This window comes from Triticum dicoccoides, chromosome 1B, assembly GCF_002162155.2.
Source record: "Triticum dicoccoides isolate Atlit2015 ecotype Zavitan chromosome 1B, WEW_v2.0, whole genome shotgun sequence".
In the NCBI taxonomy this organism is placed as follows: Eukaryota; Viridiplantae; Streptophyta; class Magnoliopsida; order Poales; family Poaceae; genus Triticum; species Triticum dicoccoides.
The window spans coordinates 1,316,861-1,336,443 of NC_041381.1; the positions used below are offsets into that span (position 1 = coordinate 1,316,861).

General features: G+C 45.6%; 1 protein-coding gene across 2 annotated transcripts; it reads left to right on the forward strand.

Moving 5' to 3' along the window:
• Nucleotides 1-4,601: 4,601 nt before the first annotated feature.
• LOC119314857 (paired amphipathic helix protein Sin3-like 4) lies at nt 4,602-15,650 on the forward strand. Of its 2 annotated transcripts, XM_037589546.1 has the most exons (23): nt 4,602-4,815; nt 4,908-5,066; nt 5,211-5,502; nt 5,625-5,792; nt 6,193-6,469; nt 6,735-6,868; nt 7,010-7,085; nt 7,195-7,224; nt 7,313-7,578; nt 7,681-7,835; nt 8,558-8,685; nt 8,805-9,059; nt 9,490-10,062; nt 10,176-10,261; nt 10,727-10,731; nt 12,577-13,138; nt 13,224-13,324; nt 13,398-13,536; nt 13,635-13,787; nt 14,179-14,342; nt 14,432-14,543; nt 14,870-15,057; nt 15,167-15,650. In XM_037589546.1, exons 2-22 carry the CDS (start codon nt 4,912-4,914, stop codon nt 15,035-15,037), a joined length of 3,999 nt encoding a protein of 1,332 aa, XP_037445443.1. In that variant the 5' UTR covers nt 4,602-4,815; nt 4,908-4,911; the 3' UTR covers nt 15,038-15,057; nt 15,167-15,650. The 2 variants fall into 2 exon arrangements, with proteins under 2 accessions (XP_037445443.1, XP_037445448.1); XM_037589551.1 differs by lacking the exon at nt 10,727-10,731 and having other exon boundaries at nt 4,603-4,815; nt 12,575-13,138.
• Nucleotides 15,651-19,583: the final 3,933 nt, after the last annotated feature.

Sequence of the window (19,583 nt, forward strand, 5' to 3'; positions counted from 1 at the left end):
AGGGGAGGAGGGTCGGTGCGGGGGGGAGGGCGGCCGACAGGGGAGGAGGGCCGGCGCGGGAAGGGCGGCCGAAGTAGGATGCGGGGGCGGTGGCCGGATCAGGGGACGACTGAGGGATTCGATCTGGTGGTGTGAGCGTGTGAGTGTAAGTGAGGGGAGAGGGGTGGTGCGCGGGCCGGCGCGGGAGGAAGAGGTGGGCTTAGCGGCAGCGCGGGGGAGGGGCACCAGCGCTATAGCTAAAGCTGCAACGGGGGGCCGAGAGCGTGGCCCATTAGCAGTAGCGATGGCCGTGAAATCCAGCGCTACTGCTAACGTGCGCTTGTAGCGCTGCTACTGGCCGGCGCTACTGCTAAATAGCAGTAGCGAGGGGTATCTAACCAATGCTACTGCTAAATGTCTACCTATAAGCATTTTCCTAGTAGTGATCGGACGGCCCAGATCAGCGGTGGCCTTTGGTGTTTTTTTGCCTGCTCATTTGGAGAAGCCCACATGAGAAAGAAACACCGCAGCCACACGGATGGTATCACACACACACACTCTCTATTTGTTTTCCCACGTTAGTATTCTGCCCAATCCTAAATGTACATTCAGATCCGACTAGTTATCTGCAGTATCCCATGATCGGACTGCCCAGATCAGCGGCGGCCTTTGGTGTTTTTGTTGCCTGCTCACTTGGAGAAGCACACATGAGAAAGAAACACCACGGCCACACGGATGGTATCACACACACTCTCTCTGTTTCTTTTCCCACGTTAGTATTTGGCCCAACCCTATATGTACCGGTTAACCGTAGTATCCCATGATCCGACTGTTGGGGAACGTAGTAATTCAAAAAAATTCCTACGATCACGCAAGATCTATCTAGGAGAACCATAGCAACGAGCGGGAGAGTGTGTACATGTACCCTCGTAGACCGAAAGCAGAAGCATTTAGTAACGTGGATGATGTACTGGAACGTCTTCATGATCCAATCGATCCAAGTACCGAATGTACGGCACCTCCGTGTTCAGCACACGTTCAGCACGATGACGTCCCTCGAACTCTTGATCCAGTTGAGGGCGAGGGAGAGTTTCGTCAGCACCACGGCGTGGCGATGGTGATGATAAAGTTACCGGCGCAGGGCTTCGCCTAAGCACTATGCTGATATGACCGAGGTATGTAACAGTGAAGGGGCACCGCACACGACTAAGAGAAACTTTTTGTGTCTTTGGGGTGCCCCTTCCCACGTATATAAAGGAGGAGGGAAGATGAGGCTGTCCCTAGAGGGGGCGCGCCAAGGGGAGGAGTCCTACTTGGACTCCCGGTCCAAGTAGGATTCGACCCCCCTTTCCTATTCCAACTAGGAGGAGGGAAGGAGGAAGAGGGGACAAGGAAAGCCCCCCCAACCCTAGTCCAATTTAGTTTGGGCTTGGGGGGGGGGGTGGCGCCTCCTCCTGGCCGCAGCCTCCTCTCTCCACTAGGGCCCATGAAGGTCCATTAACCCTCCGGGGGGTTCCGGTAACCTCCCGGTATTGCGGAAAATGTCCGAACCTTTCTGAAACCATTCCGGTGTCCAAACATAACATTCCAATATATCAATCTTTATGTCTCGACCATTTTGAGACTCCTCGTCATGTCCGTGATCTCATTCGGGACTCTGAACAAACTTCGATTCATCAAATCACATAACTCATAATACAAATCATCATCAAACATTAAGCGTGCGGACCCTACGGGTTCAAGAACTATGTAGACATGACCGAGACACATCTCCTGTCAATAACCAATAACGGAACCTGGATGCTTATATTGGTTCCTACATATTCTACGAAGATCTTCATCGGTCAAACCACATAACAGCATACAGTGTTCCCTTTGTCATCGGTATGTTACTTGCCCGAGATTCGGTCGTTGGTATCATCATACCTAGTTCAATCTCATTACCAGCAAGTCTCTTTACTCGTTTCATAATGTATCATCCCGTAACTAACTCATTAGTCACATTGCTTGCAAGGCTTATAATGATGTGCACTACCGAGAGGGCCCAGAGATACGTCTCCGATACTCGGAGTGACAAATCCTAATCTCGATCTATGCCAACCCAACAAACACCTTCGGAGACACCTCTAGAGCATCTTTATAATCACCCAGTTACGTTGTGACGTTTGATAGCAAATAAGGTGTTCCTCCGGTATTCGGGAGTTGCATAATCTCATAGTCAAAGGAACATGTATAATTCATGAAGAAAGCAATAGCAATAAAACTAAACGATCATTATGCCAAGCTAACAGATGGGTCTTGTCCATCACATCATTCTCTAATGATGTGATCCCGTTCATCAAATGACAACACATGTCTATGGCTAGGAAACTTAACCATCTTTGATTAACGAGCTAGTTAAGTAGAGGCATACTAGGGACACTTTGTTTTGTCTATGTATTCACACATGTATCAAGTTTCCGGTTAATATAATTCTAGCATTAATAACAAACATTTACCATGATATAAGGAAATAAAATAATAAATTTATTATTGCCTCTAGGGCATATTTCCTTCACCGACGACCCAGATCAGCGGCGGCCTTCGGTGTTTTTGTTGTCTGCTTACTTGGAGAAGCACACATGAGAAACAAACACCGCGGCCACACGGATTGTATCAGGCACACACTTTCTGTTTGTTTTCTCATGTTAGTATTCGACCCAATCCTACATGTACATTCGGATTCGACCGGTTATCCGCAATATCCCATCTTCGGGCAGCCCATATCAGCGGCGGCCTTCGGTGTTTTTGTTGCCTCCTCCCTTGGAGAAGCACACATGAGAAAGAAACGCCGCGGCCACACAGATGATATCACACACATAGTCTCTGTTTGTTTTCCCAGGTTAGTATTCGGCCCAATCCTACATGTACATTCGGATCCGACCGGTTATCGGTAGTATCCCATGGTCGGACGACCCAGATCAGCGCCGACCTTCGGTGTTTTTGTTGCATGCTCACTTGGAGAAGCACACGTGAAAAGAAACACCACGGGCACACGGATGGTATCACACACACACACACACACACACTCTGTTTGTTTTCCCACGTTAATATTCGGCCCAGTCCTACATGTACATTCGGATCCGACTAGTTATCCGCAGTATCTCATGATCGGACGGCCCAGATCAGCGGCGGCCTTCGGTGTTTTTGTTGCCTGCTCACTTGGAGAAGCACACATGAGAAAGAAACACAACAGCCACACGGATGGTATCACACACACTCTCTTTGCTTGTTTTCCCGTGTTAGTATTCGGCCCAATCCTACATGTACATTTGAATCCGACCGGTTATCCACAGTATCCTATGATCGGACGGCCCAGATCAGCAGCGGCCTTCGGTGTTTTTCCTGCCCGCTCACTTGGAGAAGCAAACATGAGAAAGAAACACCGCGGGCACACGAATGTTATCACACACACTCTCTCTCTGTGTTTGCTTTCCAACGTTAGTATTTGGCCTAATCCTAAATGTACATTCGGATCTAACTGATTATGCGCACTATCTCATAATCGGACGACATAGATCAACGGCGGCCTTTGGTGTTTTTGTTGTCTGCTCACTTGGAGAAGCACACGTGAGTAAGAAACACCACAGCCACACGGATGGTATCACACACACACACTCTTTGTTTGTTTTCTCACGTTAGTATTCGGCCCAATCCTACATATACATTCAGATCCGACCGATTATCCGCAGTATCCCATCATCGAACATCCCATATCAGCTGCGGCCTTCGGTGTTTTTGTTGTCTGCTCACTTGAAGAAGCACAGATGAGAAAGAAACACCGCAGCCACATGTATGGTATCACACACACACACACACACATACACAAACACACACTTTCTCTGTTATGTTTCCCATGTTAGTATTCGGGCCAATCCTACATGTACATTCAAAGCCGATCGATTATCCGCAGAATCCCATGATCGGACGGCCCAGAATAGCTGCGTCCTTCGGTGTGTTTTGTTGCTTGCTCACTTGGAGAAGCACACACAAGAAAGAAACACCGCGGCCATGAATGGTATCACACACACATACTCTGTTTTCCCAACCCCTCGCCAGGTTTGGTTCGTATTTACCCCTTCCTCTACGAGATACTCGCCGACTGCATGGCCTAGATCGGCAACGGCGGGTAGTGTCGGTCCGCCTCCCCACCATGTCCGAACCCGACGTAACCCCACACATACATCCGGATCCAACCGCTTATCCGTCTTATCCCCCGGCCGAACAGTTCAGATCATCGGCGGTGGCGGATGTCCTGCCTGCACGCCTGGAGAAGCACGAGGAGGACGCACGCCGCAGCCACAAATGTCATTGCAACACACACACGCGCACGCACCGCGTTGTGTTCTCCCACGTCGATATCCGACCTAACCCCACGTGTACATCCGGATCCGACCGCTTATCCACCGTGTCCCATGATCGGACGGCCCAGATCAACCGCGGCCTCCGGTGTTTTGCTTACCTGCTCACTTGGTGAAGCAGGCACACAAGAGAGAAAGAGAAAGAAACACCGCGGGCACACGGATGGTATCACACAACACAGCACAACACAACACAACACACACTCGCCGGGTGGAAGTGGGTTTGGTTCGTATTTCCTGCCTTCCCTGTCTCGCAACCCGTTCTCTCATCTGCGTCTCGCCTCTCGTTTCCCTCCTCCGCTCCCCTCCGCTTCGCCGCTAGGGTTTGCGCCGAGCAGATCCGGCCGGCGGCGGAGGAGCTGACCGGCCCCGCCGTCCGTCCGTCCGTCCTCGCACGGGGCCCCGACGCCGGCCGCCTACTCCGCCGATCCGATCCGTGAGCGCCTCCCTTCCCTTCCATTTCCCCAAACTCCGTTTCCCCAAACTCCATCCCCGATCTAATCCATCCTCCGTCGCATCCACCAACAGGAGGATGTCCCCGCCGCCGGCGTCGCCCGCGCTGTCGGCGCAGAAGCTGACCACCAACGACGCGCTCGCCTACCTCAAGGCCGTCAAGGACAAGTTCCACGACAACCGCGCCAAGTACGACGAGTTCCTCGAGGTCATGCGCGACTTCAAGAGCGCCAGGTCTGTATCCCTCCGTCCCCATCTCCCTCGCCGCATCTCAATCGCTCCATTCCGGCTGGGATTTCGCCGGAACGGGAAACCGAAGGAAACATGTTGGCCGATTTAAGTTTGTTTTCCCCTTTGCCTTTGTGATGATGGTGGCAGGATCGACACGGCGGGCGTCATCATCCGGGTGAAGACGCTCTTCAGCGGCTACCCGGAGCTCATCCTCGGCTTCAACGCCTTCCTGCCCAAGGGCTTCGCCATCAAGCTGCAGGACATCGACGGCGCCGCCGCCGGCGACAAGAAGCAGCCCGTCGACTTCATGGAGGCCATCAACTTCGTCAACAAGATCAAGGCCAGGTTCCAGGCACAGGACCACGTCTACAAGGCCTTCCTCGCCATCCTCAACATGTACCGCATGCACAACAAGTCCATCCAGGACGTATACCAGGAGGTCTATTTCCCATCTTCTTCTTCTACCTGTAGAAAGAAAAGCATTTCCTGAATGATTTATCTAGATATGTGGTGCCTGTGTGCATATTATGATGCTAACACGGATGGGATTTCCTCCTCTAGGTTGCTACGCTGTTCCACGACCACGCCGACCTGCTCGAGGAGTTCAAGCATTTCTTGCCTGATACGTCCAACGCTCCGCAAGTGCTGGCCGCTCCTAAAGCCGTTTCCGCCAAACAGGAGCCCCCCGCAGCGCCTTCTGCCAGTGCCAGGAATGTACAGAGCATCAAGGTAAATATGGTTATCTGTCTTCATTTGATCATTTCTGTAATTTTGCAGTTGCCGCATAGCAGGGACAATTTCCTTTCCTTATATGTGAAACAGCAACGTTTACTCTATTGAAATTAATTAATGAAATGTACCGATGATGGAGTTGAGTTCTTACATTGGCTTTTGGATCACTGTGTATTAGTTGGCATTGGCTCCTCCATGGCTTGACTTGACAGTTGTAGATATAAAATCATCCGGCATATACATTTGGACTTCAGTGCTGTAATACTCCCTCCCTCTGTCCCAACATAAGTGTCTCAACTTTTTTGTACTAAAGTTGAGACACCTTTTTTTTGGGAAGAGGGAGTATTTCACTGGCCACAGAACTTCTATGCTGACTTGTTGTTTTTTCCGTCTCCAGAGAGAGAGGCCTCAGCCGTCAACTGCTGAGCGCGACAGCAGTGTTGATCGCCCTGATCTCGAGCATGACCCAGACAGGAAGCGTGTCGACAAGGAAAAGGATCGTAAGATCGACCGGGACAGAAAAGATCATGACAAGGATGCTGAGTACGAAAGCAAAGATTTGGATGGGGGACTACGCAAGCGCAAAGCTTTATCAAAGAAGCTGGAGGGTGACACACACCAAGGGGCGGCAAGCATCTCTGCTTCGTCGTACAATGATAATGATGCAATGAAAAGTGAGCCCCTAACCATGTTGATAATAGGACTGAGATGTCGTTTCGTCTCGATACTTGTGCAGTATGGCATCATCAGTGCCTTGTAGATCTCCAGTTTCTATTAATTTTAGAATTTATCAGTGACTCGCAGTATGGCCCTGTTAGTTTTAGAATTTATCTTGTGCTTTTTTTCAGCTTAGCATACATCGTCGATATCCACTTTAATAATGCCCTACGCAGTCCTTCCTCTTGGATTTATAGATTCATTTCTATCATTCAAAACCAGGTGCGTACACACAAGAGTTCCTTTTCTGTGAGAAAGTCAAGGAGAAGCTAGAGCCTGAAGCTTACCAGGAGTTTTTGAAATGCCTCCACATATACAGCCAGGAAATAATTACAAGAAGTGAATTGAAAAATCTGGTAAGTTAGACCGATTTGTTGTAAAGATAGATTATGAATCTTAGCTGATGATATCTACAAGAGTTTGTGAGATACCCTACCCAACCACTGGATAAACCTACTGTTGCGTTTCTGAACATGGATAGCGTTGCTTATTTTCAGGTACATGACATACTTCAGCGCTACCCAGAGCTTATGACTGGATTTAGCGAGTTCTTGGAACATTGTGAGAACATAGGTAGACCACATATATTCATTTCACTTGTGAATTTATGTTTGCTGAATGCACTTTCTGTTTTATTATGTTCACCCCCATTTCTAAAGAGTTCCTTTCCTTTACTCTGTAGATGGTTTTCTGGATGGAGTCATCAATAAAAGTAAGCGATCCCTTACCCTGAAGTTTAAAGTTTCATTGCTTCTACTCTTTATAGGGATTCTTTATAGTAGTTCTTTTTTTAAATGAAGGGCAAACATCACGAACAGTCAAGGCACTGGACAAAGAGAGAGATAAAGGGCGTGCAGGGGAGGACAGGGAAAGAGATGCTGAAAAACTGAGCGAAAAGGAACGAGAAAGGCTTGATAAAGTGTCTGCGCTCAATTCTAAGGAAGCCACTACCCACAAAGCTGCTGCGTTCTCTGCCAAAGAGAAGTACCTATGCAAGCCAATATCAGAGCTTGACCTCTCAAACTGTCAGCGGTGCACTCCCAGTTACCGGCTTCTGCCTAAAAATGTAAGCTGGTTCAACTCAATGTAGTATCTTCTTTTTTTACTCGCTGTCATTTCTGTCTGACAATTCTTTCCACAATATCTCACACTTCCTTTCTTTTTTCAGTACCCTGTGCCTGCTTCAAGTTGCAGAACTGACCTTGGAATCTCTGTGCTCAATGATCACTGGGTATCAGTCACCTCAGGAAGCGAAGATTATTCATTTAAACACATGCGGAAGAATCAGTATGAAGAAAGCTTGTTTAGATGCGAAGATGACAGGTTCTGGAATATGTTTCATACTTTGATTGTATCTTACTGTTGGCACCAGCAAAGCATGCAATTGTAGTACATATTAGCAAAGTGCCCAATTTAAAGTTTCACAGTCCATTTGTTTTCTTCTATAACAACATGCTTCTTGTTTCATTAGGACAATCAAAGCAGCACTGCAACAATGTAACTCTGCAATAAATGAAAATAACTCACACTGGTGCCATTCTTAGCCCTTGAGTGCATCAACGGGAAAAAAGGACCAAACAAGTTGGGTAGGCTATAGTTGAAAACAGGCAGTAATCTTTTCTGAATTGTCATGCACCCACAATTCTTAGGAAAATGAAAAGCCACTGACTACAAAAACAGAGTCCATCACAGTAGGAAGTTAGAAAGTACAGTTGTCCACAGCCCAAATATGTATAGCTGTAGAACACTGAAGAATTAACTGACCGACAGTAACCATAAAGCAAGAAAACATGTAAAAACACACTTCCATAATTTTTATGTGTTAGAGATTTAATTTCAATCATAAATAAGATGCTTTTGCTTAACCAGAGCCTGTTCTTAATCATAAATAATATGTCCATAACAGTTATATCATACTTTGTGTTTCTTTTTCTGCATTGTGTCACCCATTAACCAGAGTAGCATTACTCCACAGCTTATGTTGCTATTTAAGTTGCCCGTGGATGATAATTAATTAGTTACTCTTTGTGAAATGCACTTTTCAGGTTTGAGTTGGACATGCTGCTGGAATCAGTTAATGTGGCGATTAAGCGTGTTGAGGAGTTGATAGAAAAAATGCAAGAAAATTCAATCAAACCAGACAGCCCTATACGCATCGATGAACATTTGACCTGTAAGTATCTGCCAGCATGCCTTGGGCATGTATGGTAGTTCTTTGCTGCATGGCTTTTGAGTGCTCTTCAATGGTTGAAAAGAACATGTGTATCATTTAACTCTTTGTGCTTTTGACAGCTCTGAATTTGAGGTGCATCGAACGGTTATATGGTGACCATGGCCTTGATGTCATGGATGTCCTTCGTAAAAATGCGAGTGTGGCATTACCAGTTATTTTAACTAGGCTTAAGCAAAAGCAGGAGGAATGGTCAAGGTGCCGGTCAGATTTTAACAAGGTTTGGGCTGAAATATATGCCAAGAACTATCACAAGTCCCTTGACCATCGCAGTTTCTATTTCAAACAACAAGATACGAAGAATCTGAGCACAAGAGGTATGCATTTATGATACTGCAACTGAAATCATCAGGGTGGTCACAATGGGAGCACCATAGGTAGTATCATGCATGCCAACTAGGCATTTTAGCTTATGTGGCACACAATTAAATGAGGAAGGACAGGGTTGAGTATCATACTATGATACCGTATCATGTTAAATGATGTACTAGTATGTGTCTTGCGTGGCAATAAATGAGACTGCTATGAACCAAGTTATGATACTATGATACCAAGTTATGATACTATGATACCAAGTCTTGCATGGCAATAAATGAGGCTACTATGAATCTATGATACCAAGTTGTGATACTCTGTGTTGTGGAGGTAGTATCATACACTAGTATCATATGCATGATGCTAGTATATGATACTTCCCATTGCTTCAAAGCTGTATTTTTTTAAACTACCCCCTCCCCCCCTGTGCAGCTCTATTGTCTGAGATCAAAGAAATTAATGAGAAGAAAAGGAAAGAGGATGATGTGCTTCTTGCTATTGCTGCTGGGAATAGGCGGCCAATAGTTCCCAATATGTCATTTGAGTATGTAGATTCAGAAATCCATGAAGATGTTTATCAGATCATCAAGTACTCCTGTGGAGAAGTCTGCAGCTCTCCAGATCAAGTTGACAAAGTGATGAGAACCTGGACAACATTTGTGGAACCTATTTTGGGAGTTCAACCCCGAACACTTGCCGTTGAAGATGCAGGTGTGGTAAAATCAAAGAGCCGAACCCCTACGACTGCTCTTGCAAGTGTAGGGGAAACTAATAATGTAATACCAAACGGCGCAGTCACTGTTAAGCAAGCCAATGGAGATGAAAGCATTCCGAAGGAAAAAGCAGAATCTTCTCGTGGTTTATTGGCGAATGGAGTTTCAGAAGATGCTCAAAATGGTTTCCATGATGCTGATCGAACTGTCCGCAGAGGCGAGGGGCCATCTAACACTTCATTACATCAGACTGAACAGAATCAGCGGAGAACAAATATGGAGCTTACGTCAGGTTTGTGCTGTCCTCTGTTAAATATGTGAGGATGTCTTTTAAGTTACATCTTGGCTTAGCTAATTTGTTACGACTGTCCTAGCCAATTCTCATTGGTTTAATTTTCCCTTCAGGTACTAATTCTTCCAGAGGTAATTTCTCCGGAAGTGAGGCTGTTGTCGAAGCTATGGGTGGCAATGAAACAATTCCATCTATAGGGGTATGATCATTCTTAAACTGGGTTTACTTACTAGTAATTGTTATGCTTGTGTGTTTGCTTTCATGCCTTTGGTTACATTGTGTCTTTTAGTTTATTCTTAGTGGTGGCAATGTTGTTGATGCCAAGTGTAATTGTACGTGGTCGAATAAAAACCATGAAATTAGTAAGAACCTGTCTAGTTTTACATGTGCGATGTGATATGAGCACAACCTCGAACGGCCGCTGATTTGTCTTGATCTTTTACGATGCAGCGTCCTCCTCTGAAATCCACCGTTAAAATCTCCCAATTACGCAAGCAGTACACGTAACCTGCAGATGGGGAACGACAACCAACAAGAAATCCTTGACCTATGTTTTTAAGGTGTCCTGCCTTAGACGCTTAGGTGACACTTAGGCGATAAGGCGCCCTGGCAGCGCCTTACAAATATGCCCGCCTTAGGCGCTTAGGCGCCACCTAGGCGCTAGAGCGGGTGGTGCTCGCCTTAGGTCCGCCTAATAAACAATGCCCTCGATACATGAGGAACCTCCTGCCATAGTAGAACGTAACCAGCACGCAACCTGCCGGTCATGGACCTCGATCCAATAGCTACAAACCTCTTGATGTACGCATGAGAATCATCTTGCCAAAGTAAAATCTTCAATTAGAAAGTTCCACAAAGATAGATAAAATGGACACCCAGAGGGCCGCTTCATTGTGGATGTCTAAAGCTCTAAAATAAATCTAACTATAGCCAGCCCGTTTTATAGGCGACACACCCGGTCGTTCCAAACCGAGCAGGTAAACAAACCTGATACAGACTCCTATTCAAACTAACAAAAGATTTTCCTAACAAATTATGTGGCTACCTTGATCACTAGCAACCGAATTAGACTCGGTACGCGACAAAGGACTATGGAACAATGCAAAGGAAGAAAACATAACGTAGCTAGCTTTCCTTATTTCTTGCCATGGATTGGAACACAACCTCTTTGGGGGAGTCCTGAATTTTGGTCTGATCTCTTTTTGTGGTGGAGGCATCTGGAGCAACATAGAACCAACTAAAACCGATGTTCAAAAAAGCGGATAGCGCAAGTGAAGCGGAAGACCACAGCTTAGAGCAATGAACGCTTTAGCGGAGCTTAACTGCGCTTAAGCGTTTTTTAAATTGGCTAGCATTTGACAGATTTTGAATAATATACACAGGAAAATAGGGAACACGGCATATGGGTAATTGAATAGCATCTAAAATACAGTTCACACCATAGCGAATACACATCAGGTTCACATGGCAAGCAAAGGGCAGCCCGGTGCATATAGCTCCCACTTGGACCACTTTGGGTCTATTGTACGCAGCCTTTCCCTACATTTCTGCAAGAGGCTGTTTCCAGGACTCGAACCCGTGACCTCTTGGTCACAAGGCAACGGCTTTACCACTGCGCCAAGGCTCCCTTCCTCACATGGCAAGCAAAATAACAACTAAAATGCAGTTTAGTTCAAATAGTCATAACCTAATAGAGATCATGTGGCCAGAATTTTGCCAGAACATGAAGGAAGTTCCCATATAGAGCCTAATAATAAGGTAAATGGCATATTGCCATAATTGCGCAAGCAGACAAGCAAAAGTAGTTCAAAAACAGCCAAATTCTGGCCAAATTTTTAAAAGAATGGTTAATCTACCGCTTAGGGCAAAAGCGAAGCGGTTTGCCATCGCAAGCGCTTTCTTGAACACTGACTAAAACTTGTCGCATTAAATTACCATGGTCCAAGTCCCTTTCCTTCTGTGTAGCACATGAAATAGCTTGAAGTATTTTTGGATGTGAAAGAACAGCTTTGACCACCGATGGTCATGAGAGTTGCTATCTCGCACGTTCATCTACCGCTCGTTGAGTGCTGTTTCCCCTTTAGGCAAATCAGAATGAGAGAGCCCCACTGGTCCCCACCGGTTAAATTCAGGGGGGGGGGATTAGGAAGTGGTGGGGCCGTGTTGCTTACATGCGGTAAATTAACAGGGAGGGATTGAGAATAGTGGAGGTGGTGGGCCCATGAGTTTGCATGGGACGGCAAGGGGTAAAAGCTAGTGGGGCCAGGTGGACAGCTAGCCTCCCGTGCATGCCTCCTGGCGTTTACTAGCTGGTTACGCGGTGGGCCTCTCCCATGAAAGGAAACTGAAATGAGACAGGGCGCTCCAGGCGCTGTCTGAGCCGGCGTTGCAACGCCCACGTGCGAAGGAGCAATGTCGGATGGTCACATCACCATGCATATACCCCTTATCCTGAAATAGATTTCAAGAAACTTATGCTTTGCTTATGTTAATTTGTATTCTTTATTCACAGAGAGAAGCTGGGAGGCCAGGATCTGTGCCTCAGAAGAATTCAAAGGTTGAAAGAGAAGAGGGAGAATTATCTCCTAATGGGGATTTTGAAGAGGAGAATTTTGGGCCTCTAGGAAATGCAGCTGGAGACGGAGCTTCAAAGCCGAAGGAAGTTTCTGCTGGTAGAGCTAGAGCAGCTGAGTTTGCTGGAGAGAATGATCCTGATGCGGACGATGAAGGTGACGAAAGTGCCCAGAGATCTACAGAAAGTGAAAATGCGTCTGAGGCTGGCGAGGACGCTTCTGGTAGTGAATCTGGTGACGGCGAGGAGTGTTCTCGGGAAGATAACGAGGACGAAGAGGATGCTGATCCTGATGCTAAGGTTGAAAGTGAGGGTGAGGCAGAGGGAAACACAGAGGCACATGATGCCGACGGAGGGATGTCACTACCGTTTTCAGAGCGTTTGCATAATACAGTTAGACCACTCGCCAAGCATGTCCCCACAGCTTTGCAGGATCATGGCGGGAAGTTTTCACGAATATTTTATGGAAATGATTCATTTTATGTTCTGTTCAGGTTACACCAGGTTAGTTGTTCGAATACGTGCATGCATGGACATGTTCTTTGCCTATATGGTCAACACCCCTTGGCTAACTTGCACTGATCTGCAGATCTTATACGAGAGACTACTGTCAGCCAAGACAAACTCTTCTACGGCTGAAAAGAAGTGGAGAACTTCCAAGGATACGAGCTCCCCACACCAATACTCAAAGTAACATTGCATAGCTACTCTGCTCCATTGGGATGTTTTGCCGTTATGGACAACTAATGTGCTATTAATGCAGGTTTATGGGTGCACTTTATAACTTGATTGATGGCTCTTCTGACAACACCAAATTCGAGGACGACTGCCGTTCAATCATCGGGACTCAGTCCTATGTTCTTTTTACATTAGATAAGCTGATATACAAAGTTGTGAAGCAGGCAAGTTGCCCTTAATGATTGGATCTATTGTATTGCAAACATAGTTCTGTTATACTATTAGAAAATGCTTACAATATCATTTTCATGTCCGTCTTCAGCTTCAAGCAATAGCAGCTGATGAAATGGATAACAAGCTGCTCCAGCTTTATATATATGAGAAGTCCAGGTCTCCTGGAAGGTTCTTTGATCTGGTTTACCATGAAAATGCTCGGGTTCTTCTCCATGACGAGAGCATATATCGATTTGAACGGGTTAGTTTCTTTACAACACATTCATGTTTCAGTGATTAACGTAGTTACTTTCATTTTGCTGTGCCTTGTTACCAGGCAATTTTTCTCTTAAGAAACCTCCTTTCTACACAAACTTGCTCACTAATCAGCCGGATAATTCCCCCAAAAATTCGAGTAACACCTTAATTGGGAAAAACCGGGAAAAAACCCAGATAATTCCCAATTTGTGGGAGAGGCTGTGACACTTTTCAGACACCTGATGTTCAGCCACTTGATAATAAATCATGTCAACTGTTAGATGTTTGTTTATATAATGGAGTTTCCCAGGGTCAACAGATAGAGGGATACATCTGCAGAGGATTATTCGTGTTGTACCAAACCACTCACTCACGCTTCCTGCTGTAATTTGCAGCGCTCAAATCCTACGAGATTATCAATTCAGCTCATGGAGTATGGGCATGAAAAGCCTGAAGTAACCGCAGTCTCAATTGATCCAAACTTTTCGTCATATCTTCATGACGAGTACTTGTCGAGTATTTCGGATTCAAAGGTGTCTGAAGATGTGTTCCTCGAGAGGTGAGTGTTTTTTCTGGCATCGCACCGTGGCTCTCATGATCTTCATCTTGTTCTGTTCATGGGCTAATAACCTCATCTCATTTTCCCAGGAATAAGCGGAAACGCGGGAGCAGCAACGGCCCTCAAGCTGCCTTGGCGGTCATGGATGGTTTCAAGGTTGCGAATGGCCTTGAGTGCAAGATAACCTGCAAATCCTCAAAGGTACTTATATAGTATATACAACTTAGTGGGAAGGAGCATTCTGCCTGTCAGTACCATAGTGATGTAACATTGAATCTACTCTGTTTATGCTACTGTAAGTCTTGTCTGATGGTGACGCCGCTTTGGCTGTTGGCTTCAGTTTACTACTCCCTCCGTCCCAAAATTCTTGTCTTACATTTGTCTAGATACGGATGTATCTAATACTAAAACGTGACTTGATACATCCGTATCTAGACAAATCTAAGACAAGAATTTTGGGACGGAGGGAGTACTATTTTTGTGTGTGGAGTAATTGATTGGTGAAGTATGGGGTGTCATGTTTGCAGGTTTCGTATGTCCTTGATACAGAAGACTTTTTATTCCGTATGAGGAACAGGAGGAGAATCTCGTCTGGTGCAACACCCGCCGCCGCACCTGGCAAGGCCGATTTTGTCAAGGCAGCTGATGTCGTGAAAGCACAGCGGTTTCACAAATTTCTTCTGTCTAGGTCCTAGGGCCATGCTGGCAGATTCTGGTAATTTGTCTAGCTTACAGTGACATGCATTATTAGTTCTAAACACGCACAAATGGATTATCATCTGTCTAATCTGGAGCCATTGAGATTTGTACTCTCTTGTTTGCAGCCATGCTATCATCTAATCCAGAGACGACCCCGACGTGCTTTGAACAAACGCGGTGGGTGAAGCTGCTTTCGAACCTTCTGGTAAAAAGCATTTTGGAAGAAGATGAGCTGGTGCCGAGAGGGCCGCTGGAGCTGGTAAATACCAACCAACCAACCAAAGCATTTTGCGCAGTCTTGTTGTTAAGTTGTTACCCGATGCGATGCGATGCCGCTGGTGCTGCTGGGAATGTGTATATTATTAATGTTATGTATTACCCCAGAAGAGAAGAGAATGTGACGTCGTGTTATCCATGAGGGAGGGAGGGAGGGAGGGAGGTCCGATCAACTGATCATTGTTAGTTGTTACTGTCCATATGTTTTTTTTGTTTTTTGCTGTTACATTTGCTTTGGTGGTGAAGCAAATGCAGACTTGATTTAATTCTGGACATTGCTATATATATTTGTTGGTAATGCCAGCCATCTGCATGTACTGGATTGTGCTCCTATATGCAGTAATGATAATGACTAGCATGTCTGGATCGTCATATATGAGCTACTTCTTTCCACACCCAGCCCTACATGCTCCTCACACCACCGCCGGTTGGGTGGTGGTGTCTCAGGGCAGGGATGCTGAGGTGTCAGTTCCGGACAGTGGGCCTCCTGTTACCATTAGCTTTAGACGCATAGTTCGGGACCCCCTATCCGAGATTCGCCGATTTTGACACCGACAACGACCCCGCTCCAACCCCCACAAATATCAGATTTCCGTTGAGCAAACCCTAGTCAAACTCAATCAACCTCTTTGCTTCTCCCCGAATCCACTTCGTTTTACCCGCCTGTCATGTCTGACAGTGAATCCGTCCTCCCGGAGTGGCTGAAGGCTGCCGCAGATTCCTCCATGAGGGAGGGAGGGATCAACTGATCATTGTTAGTTGTTACTGTCCATATGTTTTTTTGTTTTTTGTTGTCCTGTCGCGCTATTACATTTGCTTTCATGGTGAAGCAAATGCAGACTTGATTTAATTCTGGACATTGCTATATTTATTATTGGTGATGCCAGCCATCTGCATTAATTGGATTGTAGTTCTGGATCATCATATGATTATTTTTGCTGTCACTTTGATCATCAATATATACACAAAAATAACTTGTAATAGATAATAACTCACATCTAACATGACATCATATTACATTATGGACCCCTCTGTTTGTTTTCTAAGTTTTTTTTACAGTATATATACACAAAAAAGCTACAACTCATACAACTACATGCTCAATAGAATTATTAATAAAAAGCTACACGTGCATATCTTGGTAGCTACTATAGATCAAATCGAGCTGCTTGCTTGTGTGTTTGGTCCGAGACTTTCTTCGCACGTACAAGCGAATGGCTGGGATGGTAGCGTGCTTGTGTGCGGACGTTTAAATATCTGATTTTCATTTAAAAAAATAAAAGTATGATTTACAATTTTCGAAATTATTAATAAAATTTGAATATTTTGGGAAGAGGGCAGAAAGCATGAAACTTTTAGTATTTTCTGGAAATTGTGATTCGTTTTTCCAAATTCTGAACCTTTTTGAAAATATGAACAACTTGTTAACATATTTCGAAGTTTTGAACAAAATCTTGATTCTGAACATTTTTGGAAAACGCAAGCAATTCTAAAAAGTGATTTTTTTTTCAAACTCTTGAGTCGTATAGTGTTTTTTGATACACGTTGAACGTTTTTAAAATACGTGATGTACATATTTCTTTTAATACATGTTTTGAACACATTTTTAAATACATGGTCAACATTTGCTGAAATACTCCTTGAACTATGTTATAGTAATAAATACTTTTTTAAAACTGCAAGACCATTTTTTCACATTGTATAAATTGTCACAAACATTTTATGAAATACCAGAATATTTATTTATAACGTCACTTGCATTTTTAGTGGTAAGAAGTATTTTTTTATATTACGCACATTGTGTTTGCAATGTATACACATTTTTGAAAAAATTTACATACAGTTTTATGAAATCCAGGAACATTTTACATTGTCACAAGCATCTTTTTTAAAACTATCAACATTGTTTTACTATGTTAACAATTTTTAACTTCATGGTTATATTCTAAAATTAATTTATGTTTTAAAAAAATATTCATTTAAAATATTTAAAAAAAAACTAAAGTAGCCTGACAACAACTAGACTCAGCATGACATCAGCGTGGCAAACCCACATTCCTACTGGGCCGCCAAGCACCGTATTCCTGTAGGCGAGGCTGCCTTCCACCTTGCTATAAGCGAGGCATAAACGCTCCCCCTAGCGCTCTACGTGCTAAATAGGAGGTCCCGCGCTTGTGTCGCTCTACAAATCATGCGACAACACCAACGTGAAAATAAATAAAGAAAACCCCAAAAAGGCCCATAAAAATGACATAGGCCCATAACCAGACAACCAGTGAAAACACGGATGAATGGGCCGCACCTCCGTCGTTTGATAACCGTCAGCGCGGATCCCGGATGAAGTTTAGGGCATGTACAATGGTTCTATCTTAAGAGTGACACGTAGGACAAATGATGAGGTGGAGGAGAGAGAAATCGTAAGATAAGGCTTGTCTTCTCTTATTTAAGAAAAGACAAGAGATGATCTCTTAGCACAATTTGTCTCATCATGTTTTTAGGAACAACTAATTATTGAAGATAAGGCTAAGAAATGACCCATTGTAGACATGTTTTTTTGTCATCTCTAATTTACATGCAAGAGTTAAGATAAGACTATCTTATCAACCATTGTACATGCCCTTACAATTCAGGTGAAAATGCAGAGGCACATAATGTAGCTAGGTTTTCACTCATTTCTCAAAAGAGAAGCTAGATTTTCACTCTCTTTAGAACAGGGTAGACAGACTTTGTTGGGTCAGCCCCATGACTTGTTGGGTAGACAGACTTTGTTGAGCAATAAAATCTAGCGTGTTGCCCTAAAAAAAGGTGAAAATTCAAAGACAAAACATTGCCTTGTGTAGTTTATTGATCGTAGGTAGTTGTGGGTACGATTTAGAGCGTGCGTGGCCGTGGCAATGCGTGGTTGGGTTGAGACAAGGAGAAATCTTCTTCCGTGTAAGTACGTAGGTAGATTTCCATGCACGTACGGAACTAGTCGTCGAATCAATTCAGACTTCAGGTGGAAACAATGGAATTTCTTCGTCCCTTCCATTCCGTTCCGTTGTACTGTACACACCTGCACCTACAATTCTGCATGATTGCACGCGTGCGTCAGTGCGTCCACTCTGTCTGTCGTCCTTTGTACCGCGTGCGTGTAATAATAGTAGCAGAGGAAAATGAATCGTAGGCCTGACTAAAATACCATCTACAGCAAACCCCCGTGTGGACCGGTCACAAAAAAAGTGACTCATACGGGCTTCTCAAGCGGGACTTCTAAACATCCTAATCGGCGTCTCCCATATCCAGCCCAAATCTGATACGGAAATTATGCGTCCGGACGCGCCACGTCAGTCTGACCCACTATGGCCCATAACAACCCCACTCTAACCCCCACAAATATCATACGACCGTCGAGCAAACCCTAGTCAAAACTCAGTCAATGCTCACTCGACCTCTTTGCTTCTCCCCGAATCCACTTCGATTTTCCCCGCCCGTCATGTCTGACGGTGAATCCGCCATCCCGGAGTGGCCGAAGGCTGCCGCAGATTCCGATGGCTCGTCGGCGCCCGATGAGTACACCGGCCCCTGCTGGACAGGGGCGACAGCTCCTCTTCGGGGCCATGCCGCCCCTGCCAAGCACCATCCAGCATCGCCCTCACCCGCCCCTCCGGGGTGCCACTTGGTGCTGTTGCCGGCGGAACTGTAGGCGGAGTCCATGGGCCACAAGTATCGCCTTGCAAAGAAGCGTGGCGGAGGTGGCTGCCAGCCTCACCAATTGAGAAGATCCACGCCAGAGCCACTTCTCACGGCCAGCGACGACAACGAGGCCTCCGCACCGCCGTCCGCCAATCGTACACGTCCGCGGAGATGGACTCCCGCCGCCGTCGCCGCAAAGATGCGAAGGCGCTTCACGTGGCTCTGAAGGAGTTGGAGCGGTTGGCGATGCAGCGGGCGACGATGGCAGAGAGAGCCGCACGGCTCCGGGAGAAGCAAACCCGCAAAGCCTGGCGCATGGCGGGCATCATCTCGCCGTCCTCCTCCTCCTCCGCTTCGGACAACAACGATGACGCGACCGGAGCCGCCGAGGCCCCAAGGGGAAGAGACCGGCATGGAGGAAGCGGTGAAATCCCCCTTTCCCGGTTTTAGTTGCTTTTGAGTAGTGTTAAGTGATGAACTCGGACGGCACTTTTGTACCGCACTATGTTTATCTATGCCGGATTGCTTTTTTCGAAAAGGATCTACGTAGGAACAACAATTGCGTGGTTTTGTGTAGATATGGGGTAGGAC

Excerpts from the sequence above, each read along its gene's own strand:
- LOC119314857 (XM_037589546.1), top strand. The coding sequence starts at position 4,912 with ATGTCCCCGCCGCCGGCGTCGCCCGCGCTGTCGGCGCAGAAGCTGACC. Across the intron at positions 5,067-5,210 it reads CGCGACTTCAAGAGCGCCAG|GATCGACACGGCGGGCGTCA; the intron begins GTCTGTATCCCT and ends TGATGGTGGCAG. Across the intron at positions 9,060-9,489 it reads GAAGAATCTGAGCACAAGAG|CTCTATTGTCTGAGATCAAA; the intron begins GTATGCATTTAT and ends CCCCCTGTGCAG.